This window comes from Miscanthus floridulus, chromosome 13 (assembly GCF_019320115.1).
Source record: "Miscanthus floridulus cultivar M001 chromosome 13, ASM1932011v1, whole genome shotgun sequence".
Taxonomy (NCBI): Eukaryota; Viridiplantae; Streptophyta; class Magnoliopsida; order Poales; family Poaceae; genus Miscanthus; species Miscanthus floridulus.
Window position 1 is genome coordinate 58900176 of NC_089592.1, and position 19475 is coordinate 58919650.

General features: G+C 44.9%; 1 protein-coding gene across 1 annotated transcript; it reads right to left on the reverse strand.

Annotated features, from left to right (window-relative positions):
- Positions 1 to 2028: 2028 nt before the first annotated feature.
- LOC136500308 (methylcrotonoyl-CoA carboxylase beta chain, mitochondrial-like) lies at positions 2029 to 6744 on the reverse strand. The gene is made up of 10 exons (XM_066495651.1): positions 6365 to 6744; positions 6139 to 6258; positions 5168 to 5602; positions 4967 to 5057; positions 4163 to 4395; positions 3904 to 4068; positions 3399 to 3473; positions 3181 to 3312; positions 2442 to 2498; positions 2029 to 2320 (listed from the first exon to the last, which is right to left on the reverse strand). Exons 1-10 carry the CDS (start codon positions 6602 to 6604, stop codon positions 2117 to 2119), a joined length of 1752 nt encoding a protein of 583 aa, XP_066351748.1. The 5' UTR covers positions 6605 to 6744; the 3' UTR covers positions 2029 to 2116.
- Between the last annotated feature and the right edge of the window lie 12731 nt (positions 6745 to 19475).

Sequence of the window (19475 nt, forward strand, 5' to 3'; positions counted from 1 at the left end):
CAACTAGCACGCGCGAACCGCTCCTCCGCGACGCGCATGCCACGCCCTGCGCCGCTCCAGCCCACCGGTAGCCACCAGAAGGCCACGGGCACCAGCGGGAGTAGCAACGGCAACGGCGGGGCCAGGGATTGGCTTCGGCTCGGTCCATCTTGATTCCATGCCGTCTGGCGTCGAGGTGGCGTGGGCCGCCATCCGCTGCTGCTACGGGCGTCGCCACGAATTCGCCTACACGCGAGCACGAGGTGGGTTGCGGGAGACGACGTGGGGAGGGTCGCCAGGGAGGGCTGTCGGAGACAGCGCTCGTCCCCGGGAGCTTAATGACGAGCTGGCGCAGTAGGAGGTGCTGCTGCTGCGCATCTGCGTCTGGCGCAGCAGTCTCGGACACGCCCTGCGCCGGGGATGGCGGCTGCGATGTCGGCACCCAGGAGGCACACCTCCAGCACATGCACGGTGGTCTCGCGCAGAACTCCCGCCGCTGCGCCACCACCTTGCAGCTCGCCGGCAGGAAACCGCCACGCGCCCGTCTGCGCATGCGCACAGCTCCGCCAGATGCCAGCAGCGCCATGGCCAGCTCCGTCACCTTCCGTCCGCGCATAGCTCGTGCATGTGGCTATGGGCGACCAGCGCTGGAGCACACTAGCGTACGGAGATGAGGATGTGCGCCTCGGGGAGGTGCCAGTCGCGGGGCGGATGAAGAGCTTAGCGGTTCGGTCGTTGAGCTTGTACTCCCGCCCGTGCGCCACATCGCGGAAGCTGATGGTGCCAGCCATGGCGCCCCGCAGGTTGACCTGCCCATGCATTAGGTTCTCCCACGTTGGCGACAGCACGTCCTCAAAGTCAGCCTGCCATGTTTTTTTCTTGTCGTCTCAGCTCAGAACGGTTGACACATCACATGTGCTTCATCCATCCATCCATTCACCCTTACGTACGCAAGCCAGAGCCAAGTTTGCACGCGTGTGTATGCTTACCATGAAGACCTTGGCGCCGGAGTTGAGGGCGATGATGACCATCTTCCGCGGCTCGGCGGGGCCCATGATCTCCACGGTGCGGTCGGCCACAGCCGGCGGCACGGGCGTGCACGTCCAGTCCTCGTCGCGCACGAGCCTCGTGGCGGGTCGAACCGCGGCAGCTCGCCGGCATCGTACCGCCGCTGGGCCTCCCGCCGCTGCTCCATGGCGTAGCGGATGGCGCCGTAGAACTCGAGCTGCAGGCCGGCCACGAAGGCCAGCACGTCGCGGGTGAGGATGGATGCGAACTCCCGGTCGTACCGGCCCTGGCGACGCCGCGGGGCACGAGGGCGCCAGCGTCAAAGAGGAGGACCTCATCCAGCCGTGGCGAGGCAGCACGGTGCAGGGCGAGCAGGCGCTCAGCCCTCGACGACCGGACGTTGTGATCGTGGACACCGGCCGAAGCAGAGTGCTGCACGATTTTTGGCATGCGTGTTTCTTAAATTTCACTGTGGCACTCTGGTCGTTCAAGTTACTAGCCCTAAGCTTACGCATAGAACTACAACCTTTATTTAGGCACTTCTCGGTTTTGAGCAACTGGCAGGGTAGAACAGAGACCTGAACATCAGTTTGTTAGGCTGTGCAGCGTGGAGAGGGAGGTGTGGTCAAAACCGCCCAACGACGGTCAAAACAGCCTTTGCCCCCGCCAGGTGCTAAAAGTGAACGGTTTTGACAGTTAGGATACCGATACTAGACAATTTTATAGTTGAGGGTTAAAATTAGATCAACACAATAGTTGAGGGGCCATAAATAGACTTAATCCATCTAAATTCAAACTACTGTTGCTAAAAAATTCTAAATTTAAACAGCTGGTTCTATAAAAATAAACCAAACTACCCGTATTAATCGCTGTATTCAAATGAACACTTTCCATTCAGGTATATAATACTCCGTAATAAATAAATGAAGAACACTTTTATTAGCCGTAAAAACCACGGCTACAAAATATTTGATAAACGGTGCCAGTATCGTGACGCACATTATTGAAGGACAAAAACCAGGGCGAATTTTTATTTGTGCAGAAGGCAAAGTCCAGCGCGCACACATTGGGCGCATGGAAGCATTTTTTTTTATTAAACATGGTTGCGTTATTCATAAATAACGTTTATTTACATTCGGAATACACCGTATTTTGTATCTTCGGGAGCCGGCATGGCGGAAGCAGAGAGGCAGAGGCTGAGAACCCGCCTGGTGTCAGCAGGGTCGATGACCCCGTCGTCCCATAGCCTAGCAGTGGAGTAGTACGGGCTTGCTTCTCTGTCGTAAGCCTCCACGACTTCTGCTTTGAAGGCTTCTTCCTCGTCCTTGCTCCACTGTATGTATATCAACAAAAATTAGAACTCGTCATGTGAAAGAAGTCATTTTGACATTCAAGCTTTCAACGAGTTACACGGTTTAGTGTTTTCTGAAACAAGGAATTAATGATATGTATACCTCCACTCCTTGTCTCTTTTTGTTGTTCTTTTCTATTTGAGCGAGGACACCAGCTGCCTGAAAAGGTTTAGGGGAAGGAACAGTAAGAAGTGTTGATTGATACTGCATTGCTGTGTTTTGAGCATTCCGCAAAAGTGAAAATATATTGCGGGATTCACAGCTTAATTTTGCATGATGTTACATGAAAGCAATTAGAATGCAATACAGGAAAATATTCAGCAAGATTGTGACAACTTCATATGGACGAAGATGTTAAACGTCAGAAGAACATGGCCTCTGGCAAGAAACAGAAAAATCCAGGAAAATCCATAACTTTCAGCATCACGGCACAATCTAAAGAATTTACTACATCATACTTCTTTTGCATCACGGAAGCATGGTTTTCCATATTTTATTTTTCTTTGCAGGCAACAAAAGTTAGCTGGACAGTGTTTTCTAGTTTTAAATATTACCAGTCTGGCAGTGCTACCGTTGACTGTTGAGACACCAAACGGATCTGAGTTTAATGCACCTTATCCCATTTTTCTTAATGTCTATGCACTGACAACACATCTTCAAAGACTATGATAACGCTGAAAAATAGCAAGTGCCGCAATCTTTCACGCATCAAAATATGGGCAATGAGGACCCAATTACAGCTATGGACATTCTTTGCCAGGCAATGATAATATGGTTACTTTCAAACTAGTAAAGGCAGTCTAGTTGCTGCAATAGCAATAACAAGTGTGAGGGCTCTTACCTGGATGCCACCCATAACAGATATCCTAGCAGTTGGCCAAAGAAATAAAAAGTTTGGGCTATATGCACGTCCGCACATTCCATAATTCCCAGCTCCAAAACTTCCACCAACAATTATTGTAATTTTAGGAACCTGTGTACACATGCCTTATATATTATTTCCAAGTTTCATTTGTGCAAGGTCTGTTGTATAAGTCATCAAAGGGTCTAAGGCTTGACCTTAGCACAGGAAACTGCCATGACCATCTTTGCTCCAGCTTTGGCAATTCCACTAGCTTCAGACTTAGACCCGACCTACAGCAGTCAGCAGATAAACCAACAGTGAACACGATACTGTCCTTCAAAAAGATTAAACATCTCATACAATCATACTTGATAAGATAACTAATTTGTATGTTAAGTTTTAGCATCCCAACCATACTGTACAAAATCTAAGTCTATCACTGTAAACTATGTAATTCTATATTCTGCACTCGTTAAAGTATAGCCTGGCTACATGAACATAGTAGAGGGTAGAGGGCAGTGAGCTCCACATTAATACTACCTACATAGTAGAGGGCAGAGGCAGTGAGCTCCACATTAATACTACCTTTGCATAATCAATAAGTATATGTGCTAAAAGAATGTCAATACAATAATAAGTCTGTCCACTATGTGGATAGTGGGATATGAAAGGAAAGAACTCAAAGAAGTAATTTGAAGAGTAATAAATGGAATACCATACCATGAACCCAGTAATGTTTTGAAGGAAAATCAAAGGAATATGCCGCTGAGTGCACAATTCAATAAAGTGGGAGCCCTTTAGCGCTGACTCAGTAAACAAAATGCCATTGTTTCCAATAATTCCAACTGGTTGCCCGCATATCCTTGCAAAACCAGTCACTAGTGTCTGCATAAATTTAAAGAAAAACAAATTGAGTTGCACAATGCATAAGATGCAGAATGCAAATGACAGCTAAGTTCAACCAGAACGAAATCCTTACTGTTCCATACAATTTTTTGAACTCGTCAAATTCACTTCCATCAACAATACGGGCTATTACTGAACGAATGTCAAAGGACTGTTTCAAATCAGCTGGTGCAATTGAGCGAAGTTCCTCTACATCATACAATGGCTCTTGGTAACCACAAGCAGAACTTTGAATATTTGTTCCTTTAGCAGCTAAGTGCAGGTTCTTCACAATGTTTCGCCCCAACTCAAGCCCATGAAGTTCATCTACATCAATTAACATTGTGGGAGTTGTCTAAAATATGAAAGCACCATCAATTCAAATGTAACTAAAACATAATAATACATAAGATGAGCACCTATGGTAAAACAAAGAGACTGAAAATGCATGGTCACATAAAAAGAAGAAAAAAAAAGGAAAGTTGAAAGGAAAAGGGTAACTGTAACAGATCAAGTTGGCCTTGGCCATTGGCCAGAATAAGAGCCAATGCATCAATTTCGTCACCAAACATATCAGAGCAAGCAAGAAGATAGAACAAACATGAAATGACCAAGTAGTATATAAATAAGAACATGAAACACGCCCCAAGATAATTTCCTAAAAACAAACAGAATTGTCCATAGACATCATTTAAAAACATATTTGTTAATAGAATAAGAATAACAATAGAAAGAAGCATTAACAGGACAGTGACACAACAGAGGGAAAGAAAAGGACACAAGATTGCATTTTAGAACTTCATAGAACCATAAAGAATATAAGGCTTTAAAAGAATGTCAAATAGTCAAGAGGGAAATAATCAAGTCATATGATGCTGTAAGTGCTGTTCAGCTTTACCTTGTGCAAAATGATCTGAGACTCCTGATACCTTGCAATGTACTGATGCTCCACCAAGGTCCTCAGCAGATATCTCCTCTCCTGTAGCAGCCTACAAAATTTGGCCCTTTAGACTTTAATTATAAGGCATTATTTAGGCACTGCTCAATATCTCATCTCATCATGTACAAAATAAATAAATGGTTGCCAAATAATACTGACCTTCACAAGTGGCGGACCAGCTAGAAATATAGTTCCATTTCCCTTAACTATTACACTCTCATCCGCCATTGCAGGAATATAAGCCCCACCAGCAGTGCAAGATCCTAAGACTAATGCAATCTGAGGGATACCGTCTGAAGACATCGTAGCTTGATTGTAGAATATTCGGCCAAAATTATCACGGTCAGGGAAAACATCAGCCTGCCTGGGGAGATTAGCACCTCCGCTGTCAACGAGATAGATGCAAGGCAGTTTGCACTCGGAAGCTATTTCCTGTGCCCGCAGATGCTTTTTGACAGTAAGAGGATAGTATGTGCCACCCTTAGTGGTCGGGTCATTGGCCACAAACATACATAATCGTCCATGAACAGGTCCTATGCCAGTTATTATACCTGCTGATGGTAATGCTTCATCATAAACATCTGAGCCTGCAAGCTGTATAGTAAGAACTTAACATCAACAGTTGCAGCCTAGAACAAGAAGTACAGCAACGAAAAGAACAGTTTATATTCTAGCCCATCCTCCTAGATACTGACACTGACAAAAAAAATGCAGAGGCACTTGGGTCCAGGGCACTGGTAGAACTTGGAAGACACTGGGCGTCTCAGTAACTCATGTCCAAGCATCAATCAACTATTAACATGCAGGCCTAGTATATCTCTTTTGAAGCTGATACAATATTCAGGAGGACAGGGTTGTGGTGCCACAATACTACCGTTTGCGTTTGGACTATATCATGGCTCATGGAGGAGCATTGCTATGCTACCCTCGATTGCAATTATTTGCTGGAAAGGAGTGAATAGCAGCCCATAAATACAAACAATCTGAGGAAATGTAAGCCTCTTGCTCTCGGTAATCCCAAATCTATAGCATTACTGGCTGGACCAATCATACAGGCATAGAGTTCACTTCACAATGTGGCCTGATCAACGCAAGGAAAACGAGAGGGCGAGCGCGAGCGGCGAGCGAACCTGCGAGAGCTCGAGGAAGGACGCGCCGGGGTCGAGCAGTCGGTCGATGCGGTCCCGGGGGAGCAGCTTCCCCCGCGCCGCGTTCCGCCTCACCGCCTCGGCGCCTCCCCCGCGCAGCACCTGCATAACAAGCACAAGGGGGGCACACCACACTCTCCGTCTTCAATCAGGACACACACAGCGAGCTCGAGGAAGAGAGCGCGATCGAGGAAGCGGGAGGCAGCACCTGGGAGACGCGGGCGCGCAGGTCGGAGAGCAGCCCGCCGACGGCGGCGGCGTTGCGCTGGTAGGCATCGGAGCCCCTGTCGAGGGTGTCCGGAAGCACGGAGGCGGAGGCTGGCGCCGGCGCGGCCCCGTGGACCGCAGCCGCTGCCGCTGCTGACGAGGAGGAGCGGTACGCGACGGCCGGAGCGCCGCGCGCGGGTAGCAGCAGCTGCCGCCGCGCCGCGCCGAGTCGGCTGAGCATAGTAGACTAGGCTCGTGGGTGGGTTCCCCGGTTTCGTGGGAGTGGGAGTGGGAGGGTTCAGTTTTGGTGGCGCTACTGCTGCTGGAGGAGTGTCTTCCCCGACACCCAGACCCATAATTCCCCAGTCTCTCCCATCGCCCCATCGCCGCGCTGCTGGTGCACGCAAGTCGGGGCGGATAATGGTCTGACTAGACGCCACGCTGGGGCACACCACCAGACATGGATAAGCTTAGGCCTTATTTAGGTGGTGTTGGCCTCTCCTAAATTTTATCGAATGTTTGACATATATATAAAGTATTAAATATAGATTAATTATGAAATTAATTATATAGTTTACGATTAATTTGTGAGACAAATATTTAAGTCTAATTAGTTCATGATTTGACAACGTGGTGCTACAGTAGCATGTGCTAATGACGGGTTAATTAGACTTAAAAATTTGTCTCGTGGAGTAGTGACGGATTATATAATTTGTTTTTTTATTAGTATCCAAACACCCCCATACAACATTCTCCCGACACACCTCCTAAATTTTAGTCACTGGATCCAAATACCATCTTAGTTTCTCCTTCTAAAGTTTACTCCCTATCCTATTAAATATTTGGACATATGCATAGAGTACTAAATATATACTAAAAATAACTAATTGCACAGTTTACGACTAATTTACGAGACGAATCTTTTAAACCTAGTTAGTTCATGATTGCTATGTGAAGAGGATGTCATGTTTGCAGTGGCAGTCTGGCAGAGCACGATGGGAAGTTGAGAATAGGGGTGCTGCTGTCGCGGCATCGCCGGGGAGGGGAGGCATGGACCACAATGATCTAGGGTGCGTTTGGTTGGTTTGCTTGGGAATCTCGCTGAGTTTGGTTAGTTTGCCCCCGTAATCTCGCCTCGCCCGGCAAGGATAGGCTTGCCAACACCGAATAGCAGTTTTGGCTCGCTCACATTGGTGATCAAGAGCATATTTGGATTCCTTGCCCATCCCTACCTTGTCTGGCTGAGCAAGGAGTGAAACAGTAGACTATTCGGCTGATGGTTTTTGCGGCTAATAAGTCAGCTGATGCTGTTTTGTTGTAACAGAAAAATACTGTACTATGACTGATAAGCCGGGCTGATAAGTTCAAGTGAACAGGATGTTTGGTTTACTTGATTGAAAGCTCTAGTTTGATTTTGGTTAATTGATGAAACCTTAAGTGCTAACCTAGTTTATCAAGATGATTATGAGATAGGTAGCACTACTCCAAGTGATGAAGCAATGGCGAAGATCATGACAATGGTGATAGCATAGTGATGATCAAATGCTTAAACTTGGAAAAGAAGAAAGAGAAAAACAAAAGGCTCGAGGCAAAGGTATAAAATATAGGAGCCATTTTGTTTTAGTGATCAAGACACTTAAGTGTGATCACATTTAGGATAGATAGCCGTATTATTAAGAGGAGTGAAACTCGTATCGAAATGCAGTTATCAAAGTGCCACTAGGTGCTCTAACTCATTGCATATGCATTTAGGATCTAGTGGAGTGCTAACACCCTTGAAAATATTTGTGAAAATATGCTAACACTTGTGCACAAGGTGATACACTTGGTGGTGTTGGCACATCTACAAAGGAGGTGGTGTTTGCAGCGTCCGGTCAGTAGACCGACGCCAGCATCATTTCGATCAACTCCATTTCAACTCTAACTTCTTCACCCTTGTTCAAATGTGCCAACCACCAAGAATTTTGCATCCGGCGCAATAGAAAATAGGCATTTCATTTTCCCGAAAGCGCCGAATCCCACCTCGCAAGCTCGGTCTGTGTCCGGTCTACTGACGTCAGTCTACTGACCGGACACTGGGTCACTCAGCGACCGGACGCTGAAAGGCTGCGTCCGGTCGAGCTGTCAGACGGCACAGTGGCTAGGGTATTGCACCGGACGCTGGTCTGTGTCCGGTCAAGGTGGACCGGACGCGTCCGGTCGAAAAAACATGCCTCGGGGAGCTTACTGGAAACGACCGGACGCTGGGGCTTCAGCGTCCGGTCAGTTTCATCGGAGCGTCCGGTCAGCTTCGTAGCTGTTGAAATTTGACGACCGGAGCGTCCGGTCAGAGCGCGTTTTACCCAGTGAAGGGGTATAACGGCTCTATTTGATGGGGGCTCTATTTATAGCCCCATGGCTGGCTCAAGGGAGAACTCTTGCACATTTTCATTGACATAGCATCCTTGTGAGCTTAGCCAAACCCCTCCCATTCATCTACATCATTGATCCATCATCATTGTAAGATTGTGAGAGAATCCAAGTGCATTGCTTGAGTGATTGCATCTAGTGGCGCTTGGTATTCGTGTTGCGCTACGGATTTCACTTGTTTCTCTTGGTGGTTGCCACCACCTAGACGGTTGGAGCAGCGGTGAAGGATCGGCACGAGTTGGTGATTGTTCGTGGCCGCCTTCGGTGATTGTGAGGGGAGTTGTACCTTCTCCGGTGGAGCGCCGAAAGGTAACTCTAGTAAATTGCTCGTGTCATTGAGTTACCTCACTTGTGGGTCGGTTCTTGCGGTGTCCAATCGTGTGGACGAGGTTTGTGAAACACCTCTTAGCCGCCGAACCACCAAGTGTTGGTCGACACAATGGGGACGTAGCGTGTTGGCAAGCACGTGAACCTCGGGAGAAAATCGATTGTCTCTCTTCTTTGGCATTCTCTCGGTGATTGGCTATATATTCATCTTGTGATTGGTTCATCCCCTACACATCGGTATAATCACTCTACTCACTCATTTACATTCTTGCAAACTAGTTGATACAAGCTCTTTAGTGTAATTAGAATTGAGAGCTTGCTTTATTATTTACATTCATCTAGTTGAGCTCTTTAGAGTAGCAAGGTTGAGAGCTCTTAGTGAGTAATTACATAGCTAGTCTATGTGCCTAAGTATTCATTGCAACTAGATTTATTGGATAGGTGGCTTGCAACCCTTGTAGAGCTAGAGCAAGTTTGCATTACGCTATTTGTCATACTAATCAAATTGCTCTAGTTGATTTGTAGATTTTTAAATAGGCTATTCACCCCCCCTCTAGCCATATTAGGACCTTTTCATTGATGTCTGTCTCATTACTCGTAAAAACAAGAATTTTTCTTGCTTGCTCAGCTAAGCCAATTTGGCTAGCCTGCACTAGGAAGGCTAGCCTTGCTTAGCGAGGTAAGGCGAAAGATGAGAGCAAGACGACCAAGTGGACTTGAAGGGCATATTTGCAAGCTTTGCTTGGTTCAGCTCACCTCGCCTCATCTAGACGTGGCGCGCGCCACGAGACGCTTGCCAAATCAAGTGAGCCATTTTGGCTCTCTCGGCATAGCAAGGAAAACCTTACAGGTATACAAATAGAGGCACGCGAAGCATAGGAACCAAACAGCTAGCAGTGTCCAATTCCTTGCTTGGCCAGGCAAAACAGTACCCGACAAAAGTACCAAGCATGCCTAAAATCTTGGAAAGAGTAGAAACTGAGGTGGCAAGCAGATCAACCAAAACCTTGTGTTTCTCATCTAGCCAAGCAAAGCAAGCCAGCACAAAAGATCCAAATATGCCTCTAGGGGTATATGTTTGAATTTTTTGTCCACCCTTACCTAACTTTCCTAGGCCAGGATATACATGTGGTTGATAGTGGATGAAAATATTGCCTTGTTAACTTGCCTCTCTAACAAGAAAAATTTCCTTACCCAAACAGGAGAGCCAGATTGAGGGTGCATTTGGTTACTTTGTCTGGCAATCTTGCCTTGTCGCTTGGCAAGCTTGCCACTCCCGCAGAGCAATTCCTGCTCGCTCACATTGGTGATGAAAATCCTAGAAAGCATAGAAACCGAGGTGGCAAACAAATCAACCAAATTGTGTGTTTCTTATCTAGCCGAGGTAAGCAAGTGCAAGAGATCCAAACACGTCCTGAATCTCTCATGCTAGAAAGACAAGCAGATGTCCTATGTTGTAGTTGACTCACTCCTCTAACTCCTATGAATGGTTGAATGACCCTTGGGCCCATATGAGCACCTGGTGTTATCAAAATCAAAGTGCATGTGTGCGGTGCTGGGCAAGCTTTCACATTGAGCAAAACAATCAAACAATTACTTTCTTTGTACTGACCTTTGCTTGACATTGCCTTGCCTGCTTGCTTGGCTAGGTAAAGTTAGACAAAGCATTGAAGCATCCCCTTGCCTCGCCCTAGTGGGAAAGAAAATCCTTGCTAACTTGGGTGAGATGGCTGGGCAAAGTGAGCTTTTTACTCTCTACCAAACATTAAACTCACCAGGCAATGTTGCTCAATGCTAAGCAAAGCTACCAAACATACCATAGATGGCGTTTATGTTTTACTTCTAGAATTTCAAGTATTTATTGAGCTTTGCAACCACTCTAATATTACACCCTTGCCCCCACCAACACCACCTATCTGTGACAAGAAGAAAACTCTCTAACCTCTAATAACCTAACATAGCTCTGCTAGAAATCTTTGTTACATTTGCAAGGAAAATAGACCCTATTGACCATTAAGTTGGACTTTGGTATTCGATGAATAACATGACCATTTGAACTAACAATGTTTTCTTGTATAGAAGGTTAAGTTCAAATGGATGCAAGGTTGGCTTGGACTTAGGCAACATGAAAATTAAAATGACCAACACATCAAGCAAGACATTAGAAGTCATGTTGAAGACCTACAAGACATGTTATAAATCTAAGACACCAAAAAGTAGAAGCACGGATGAAATGTCCTAATATGGCTAGAGAGGGGTGAATAGTCTATTTAAAACTCTACAAAGCACTAGAGCAATTGATTAGTACAACAAACGGCGTAATGCAATTTTGCTCTAACTCTACAAGGGTTGCAAGCCACCTATTCCAACAATTCTAGTTGCTATGATCACTAGGCACATACAAGAGCTAAGTCACTACTCACTAGCTAGTGTGCTCTCAAAGGCTAACTAAAGAGCCACACTAACCAAACTAACAAGCTCTCAAAGATTAACTACACTAAAGATCTTGGCAACTAGTTTGGAAGAAATGTAAGGGAGTGAGTAGGGTGATTATACCGCCGTGTCGAGGAATGAACCAATCACAATGTGAAGACAATCCAATCACCAGGAGAATTCCAATCACACAAGGGACACAAGATTTTTCTCATGAGGTTCACATGCTTGCTGGCACGCTAGTCCTCGTTGTGTCGACCAATACTTGGTGGTTCTACGGCTAATAGGTATCACACACCTAACCAACTAATGGCGTAATCTAATAGAGTACCTTTTGGCTCTTCGCTGGGAGAAGGTCAAGAACCCGCACAAGCAACCTATCGAGGCTGGAGACAATCACCAACTCCGCTCAATGATCCTCCAATCATCGGGCCATCTAGGTGTCGGCAAACACCAAGAGTAACAAGCTCATAACCAGCTCAAATCACCCATCTAGTGCCATAAGATGATGCAACTCAATGTAATGCACTAGAGGCTCACCGATCTCACTCAAATGATGAAATCAAGTGTGCAAGTGAGTGGATTGTGTTTGCTCAGCTCCCAAAGGGTGTGCACAAGTGTATGAAGTGCCAAGAGAATGGCCAAGGCCGGCCACACCCTCTATTTATAGCCACATAAGCAAATAGAGCCATTATACCCCTTGGAGCTGTTTTTGTGAGGTCACCAGATAGGGTGGTGCCTGGCACCAGACAGGGCGGTGACCTCCCCAATGGTCGAATTTCAATGGCTATAAACTAGCTATTGGGGCATCAGATAGGGTGGCAGTGGCGCTGCCATAGGGGTGGCTGTGACCACCCAGACGAGCCCCCGAGAAACCAAGTCACTGGAAAAATAGGGCAGTACACCACCGCACCCATGGCGGTGACCAGGGCGGTGCCCCCCTTCGCTTGCGCTTGTCTTTGGAAAAAATAGGGCAGTGCACCACCATCACCATGGCAGTGACCATGGTGGTGACCGTCTTGGTTACCCCTGCTCTCAGCCAAAAAGCAGCGGTGGCACCAGATGCCCTATGGTGGTGCACCGCCATGCTAGTGGCGGCGAACACTGTAGGGACGGTGCCCCATCCCAAACACTCTTTCTCAGCCACAGTCAGATGGGCACCGCCACAGGGGTGGCAGTGCACTAGATAGGGGATGGCGGTGCCACCCAGACACCTCCACTGGCTCTCCAAGTTGCAAACTTTTTCATGATTCGATCCATGGCAACTCAAAGCTACTCTCCGCAAGCGATGCTAACTCAAAGTGTTTTATGAAAACATGTTAGTGCTAAGTTAGCATTTCTCAAAAACATTTTTCGCTTGCTCTCTGATGTTCACTAGGCCTAAATGCAATGCATGAAGTCCAACACCTAGTGGCACTAGATGACCGAATTGTCTAGTTGAGATCCCCTTTTAATAGTATGGCCATCTATCCTAAACATGATCACACTCTCTATAGTGTCTTGATCACCGAAACAAAATTCCTATTTATACCTTTGCCTTGATCTCTATAAGGTTTTGTTTTTCTCTTTCTTCTTTTTCAAGTTGAGCACTTAATCATCATCACATGTGGCCATCTCATCATTTCATGTGATCATCACCATCACTTGAGTGCCACCATGCTCCTCACTTGGATTGTACCAAACCTTGCTCATATCACAACTCATGGCAAAGGTTAGTACATAGGTTTCATCAATTATCCAAAACCTAACTATGGCTTTCAATCTCCCCCTTTTTGGTGATTGATGACAACCTTTTCACAAAGATATTCAATGAAATTTTCTTGGATTCATTGAATAGGAAGTGTGGGAGAGTAATGGCTACCAAATGATGCTAAGGTGTAAAGAATGGACCTTTGAAGCGTGATACCAATCAGAGTTGCCAATAATATCATCCTTAGCACCATGGTTAGTTAGATAGCACTTGCAAAACACAAACATTAGATACCTCGTGAGATCAACATTATAAACAAGACTCTAGTACCACTTGAAAAGTGAGCAAGACACATCTAACTATCATCCTATGCATGCTAGTTTTGCATTTCATCAATCATTCCTACAACTAGCATACACCACACAAGCATGGATAAGGAATTTAAAGACTTGTGCTATGCAAGAAAACATATGTAATGCACATTAAAATGCATCAAACAAGTTGAAAGCATCTTGGCCCCTAGTTGGGTTTCGGTGATTAATGACAACACAAGATTACTGTGACTAACGTGTGTTTTGCAGAGGCAAATTGAGTTAGCTCATGGTAATGTCGATTGTTTGGGCAATCAATGGTATTCATGCCCCTATCAATGGAAATCATTTCAGTTTTCAAAAGATGGATGATAGGGTTAAGGATAGACTAGTTCTAAGTGTCGTTTGGCATTGAAGTGACACTTAGAGTAGTTTAGGACTTTGTTTTTCCCTTTGGCCATACTATTAAGGGGGCATGAACTAGTAACTTGACTTAGGTGAATCTAATGGATTAGGTGTGGTGCACACTTGTCAAACTTAGCACTATGTAGCTCAAGGATAGTCCATAGGTCAATTGAAGTCGATGCCGTTCACACAAGTTGGCCAAATTTGAGAGAATGGAGACTTGGATATTGTCCGGACGCTAGACCAGACGCACGAATGCCCCATCCGGTCAATAGTATAGCTCGAGCAGCAAGGAAGTCTTCTTGATCGGATGCTGGCTCCTTGCCCAGACCAGATGTGTAGGTGCCGACTGAAAGCTCTAATTTGGTTTTGGTGAATTGATGAAACCCTAAGTGCTAACCTAGTTTATCAAGTGATCATGAGATAGGTAGCACATTTCAAGTGGTGAAGCAAATGAAGATCATGACATAAAGATGGCGATGCCATGGTGATGATCAAGTGCTTGGAATTGAAAAGAAGAAAGAGAAAAACAAAAGGCTCAAGGCAAAGTTATAAATGGTAGGAGCCATTTTGTTTTGGTGATTGAGACACTTAGTGAGTGTGATCACATTTAGGATCGATAGCTGTACTATTAAGAGGGGTGAAACTCATATCAAAATGTGGTTGTCAAAGTTCCACTAGATGCTCTAACTCATTGCATATGCTTTTAGGATCTAGTGGAGTGCTAACACCCTTGAAAATGTTTGTGAAAATATGCTAACACATGTGCACAAGGTGATACACTTGGTGGTTGGCACATTGGAGCAAGGATGAAGAAGATAGAGTTGAAAAGGAGTTAGTCCCGCTGGTCATGAAGTGACCGGCCGCTGATCTCAGTGGGACCAGTGCGTCCGGTCAATGATACAGCAAAGACGCTGGTGTCGGTCTTCGACCAGATGCTGGTTCACTTGGTGACCGGATGCTGATAGGGTGCGGCCGGTCTGGCTGATGTGGTAGCACACAGAAGAGTCACCGTGTGACCAGACGCTGGGTGAGTCCGGTCGAGCATGACCAGACGCGTCTGATCGTAAAAAGTCGTCTCTGGATGCTTACTAGAAACCGGACGCTGGGGCTCAGCGTCCGGTCACTTTGAGCTATTGCGTCTGGTCATCACTTGACCATTGAGATCGAGCGCTCAATATTTGAAGAGAGGGGACATGTGGCGTGCATCGCATAGCCATACGCTGGGGTCCAACGTTCGGTCAATATAACCAGCGCGTCCGGTCACCCCGTGTTGTGCCCGGTGAAGGGGTACAACAGCTCTATTTCGTGGGGGGCTTCTATTTAAGCCCCATGGCCAGCTCAAGCTCACTCTCTTGGCCATTTGTATTGACATAGCAACCTTGTGAGCTTAGCCAAAGCCCTCCCACTCATCTTTATCATTGATTCATTATCTTTGTGAGATTGGGAGAGAATCCAAGTGCATTGCTTGAGTGTTTGCATCTAGAGGCACTTGGCGTTCGTGTTTCGCTGCGGGATTCGCTTGTTACTCTTAGTGGTTGCCACCACCTAGATGGCTTAGAGCAGCGAGGATCGTCGAGTGGAGATTGGTGATTGTCTCTGTCTCCGATCGTGGTGATTGTGAGGGGTTCTTGACTTTTCCCCGACGGAGAGCCAAAAGGTACTCTAGTGGATTGCTCGTGGCTTATGTGATCCTCATCTTGTGTTGGTTGTGCGGCACCCTATTGAGGGTTTGGCGTGTGATGCCAATTAGCACGTGAACCTCCAAGTGAGTGAATCGCCATAACGAGGAGTAGCTTGCCAGCAAGCAAGTGAACCTCGGTAAAAATTATTGTGTTCATCATTTGATTCCGAGGTGATTGGTCTTCATTGATATTGATTCTTGTGATTGATTGGTTCACTCCTCGACATGGTGGTATAACTATCTTGCTCTCTCTCTCTTTACCTTACCGCAAACTAGTTGTCAAGCTCTTTAGTGTAGCTAATTGTGAGAGCTTGTTAGTTTGGTTAGTGTGGCTCTTTAGTTAGCATTTGACAGCACACTAACTTAGTGTAGTGACATAGCTTTTGTGTGGATAGAAACTATATAAACTAGAATTGTGGTAGGTGGCTTATAATTTTAGTAAGCTAGCGCAACACTTGCTTCGCCTCATAATTGTCTAACCAGTTTGTTAAGTGTTGTTGTAGAAATTTTTAATAGGCTATTCACCCCCCTCTAGCCATTAGGACCTTTCAAGTGGTATTAGAGCCGAGGTCATCATGATTTGAGGCTTAACAGCCTTCGGTGTAAAAATGGCTCAAATCAACAACACCAAGAAGCCACCCCAATTTGATGGCACAAATTATCCATATTGGAAATCAAAGATGATCACACATATCAAGTCAATCAATAGAAGAGTGTGGAAGGTGGTAGAAACCAAAATTGAGATTGAAGATCCAGAGAATCCCACCGCGGCCGAAGAAGTGCTTCTCCAAAACAATGACATTGCTCTAAGTGCCATTCATGATGCAATTGATGAGAGAACATTTGAGCAAATCAAGAATATTGAGAAGTTTGCAAAGGCACTTAAGTCGTGAAGGGTGCAAATGCATACATTCTCAAAGAGAAGTTTGTAAGCTTCAAGATGAAGGAGGATGAGAGTATGCCGGTGATGTTCCATAGGCTTCAAGTGCTTGTCAATGATCTCAAAGCACTTGGAGAAGAGATGAAGGACAAGGACTTCTCCCACAAGTTCTTGAGATGTTTGCCTTCAAGATTTGGCACATTGGTCACTATTCTAGTGAGGAGTGGTTTGGACACCATGACACCAAACCAAGTGTTGGGAGATATAATGACCGATGATACATATAGAGATGATGATGAGAAGGAAGAAAAGAAGGAGAAGAAAGATGAGAAGAAGAAGAGTGTGGCATTGAAGGCCACATCATCCAAGGGCAAGGCAAAGGAAGAAACATCAAGTGAAGATGATGGTTCATGGGATGATGATGATGATGAGAAGATGACTCTCTTTGTCAAGAAATTTGGCAAGTTCATGATGAAGAAAGGGTACCATGCTAGAAGAAAGAAATTTTCATCCAAGAACAAGGAAGAGTCAAGAAGGTGTTTTAAATGTGGAAGCAAAGATCATCTTGTTGCCCAATGTCCATACAATATCGACAATGATGATGACAACAAGAAGAACAACAAGAAGGACAAGAAGGAAAAGAAAGAGAAGAAGGACAAGATGACCTTCAAGAAGAAGGGTGGTTCATATGTGGTCACTTGGGATAGTGATGCTTCCTCAAGTGATGATGATGATAGTGATGATGACAAGACCACCAAGAAGAAGACACTTGCAAGCATTGCAATCAATGAGAAGCCTTCTCTCTTCGACACTCCATCATGCTTCATGGCTAAGGCCACTAAGGTACAAATTTATGATGATGGAAGTGATGAGGAACATGAAAATGAAATTGAAAGTGATAGTGATGATGATGAACCTACTAAGGATGAACTATTTGACATGCTAGAAGATGCTAAAGAAACTTTGACATCAAGAGAAGGGAATGCAAAAGCTTGCGTAAGGAACTAAAAGCCCTTAAGCAAGACTTTGATGAGCTCAATGCATCTCATGAGAGGCTAGAGGAAGCCCATGAGAAGCTCGACAAGGCTCACAAAAAGCTTGAAAAGGCTCATTCCTCTTTGCTTGATGAGCAAAATAAAAAGAAGCATGTTGAAACTTGCAATGTTGGCTTGACTTGTGATATAATTGATGAATCATTATCCATGCCTATCATTGTTGCTCCCGCTAACCCTTCTTGTAGTACTTCTACTTCCACCTCATCTAGTAGTGATGGTTTCACTTGTGATGCCTCACTAATGGTTGAGAATGAGAACCTCAAGAAGGAGGTCAGTAAGCTCACTCACACCTTGGCTAAGGCCTATGGTGGTGAGGACCGCTTGCTTATGTGCTTGGGTAGCCAAAGAGCTTCTCTCTATAAAGAGGGATTGGGCTATACCCCCAAGAAAGTTAAGGTGACCTTTGCTCCTCACAAGACTAGTTTTGTGAAGAACAATGGTCGGTTTTGCACAAGTTGCAAGCAAGTTGGTCATTTAGAGCAAAAGTGCATGAACAAGAAGTCACAAGCTAATGTATCCTCAATTAAGATTAATTCTTTCTATGTGCTTACTAAGTGTACAAATGGTGTGAAGGCTAAGTTCATTGGTAAACCATCGATGGGCTCAAAGAAGAAAACCATTTGGGTACCAAAGAGCTTAGTGACTAACCTTCAGGGACCCAAGCAAGTTTGGGTAACTAAAAGGAATTGATCTTCTTTTGTAGGTTAATTACAAAGCCAAAGGAAGGCATTGGATTCTTGATAGTGGGTGTACTCAACACATGACCGGTGATGCAAGAATGTTCAACTCAATCAACACCAATGACAATGATGATTATGATAGTATCACATTTGGTGACAATGGCAAAGGCAAAGTCAAAGGCTTGGTAAGATTGCAATATCAAATGACATGAGCATATCCAATGTATTGCTAGTAGGGAGCTTAAACTTCAATTTGCTATCTATGGCTCAATTGTGTGATCTTGGATTCAAATGCATATTTGGGGTAGATAATGTAGAGATCATAAGTGTAGATGACTCTAATTTGATCTTCAAAGGCTTTAGATATGAGAATCTATACTTAGTTGATTTCAATGCTAGTGAAGCTAAATTATCTACATGCTTGTTCACTAAGTCTAGCATGGGTTGGTTATGGCATAGAAGGCTTGGTCATGTTGGAATAAAACAATTGAATAGATTGGTTAAGCATGACTTGGTTAGAGGCTTGAAAGATGTTGTGTTTGAAAAGGATAAGCTTTCTAGCTCTAGTCAAGCCGAAAAACAAGTTGGAAACACCCGTCCTAAGAAAAGCATGATGAGCACTAGTAAAGCATTTGAGTTATTGCATATGGACTTGTTTGGGCCAACACAATAAACTAGCATTAGTGGAAACAAATATGGTTTTGTGATAGTGAATGATTATACTAGATATACATGGGTATTCTTTCTAGTGGACAAAAGTGATGTGTTTGCAACATTTAAATCATTTGTCAAGGGCATTCACAATGAGTTTGAAACAACCATCAAGAGAGTTAGAAGTGACAATGGTAGTGAGTTTAAGAACACTAGAATTGATTAGTTGTGTGATGAATTTAGAATTAGACATCAATTCTTGGCCAAGTACACTCCACAATCAAATGACCTTGTTGAGAGGAAGAATAGAACACTCATTGATATGGCAAGGTCTATGCTTAGTGAGTACAATGTGAGTCAATCTTTTTAGGCCGAAGCTATCAACACAGCTTGCTATTATAGCAACCGCCTCTATTATCACCCATTAAAAGAGAAGACACCATATGAGCTCTTGAATGGTAGAAAGCCCAACATTGCATATTTTTGGGTCTTTGGTTGCAAATGCTATATCTTGAAGAAAGGCACTAGATTGGGCAAGTTTGACAAGAAATGTGATGAAGGATTCCTACTTGGTTATTCCACTACAA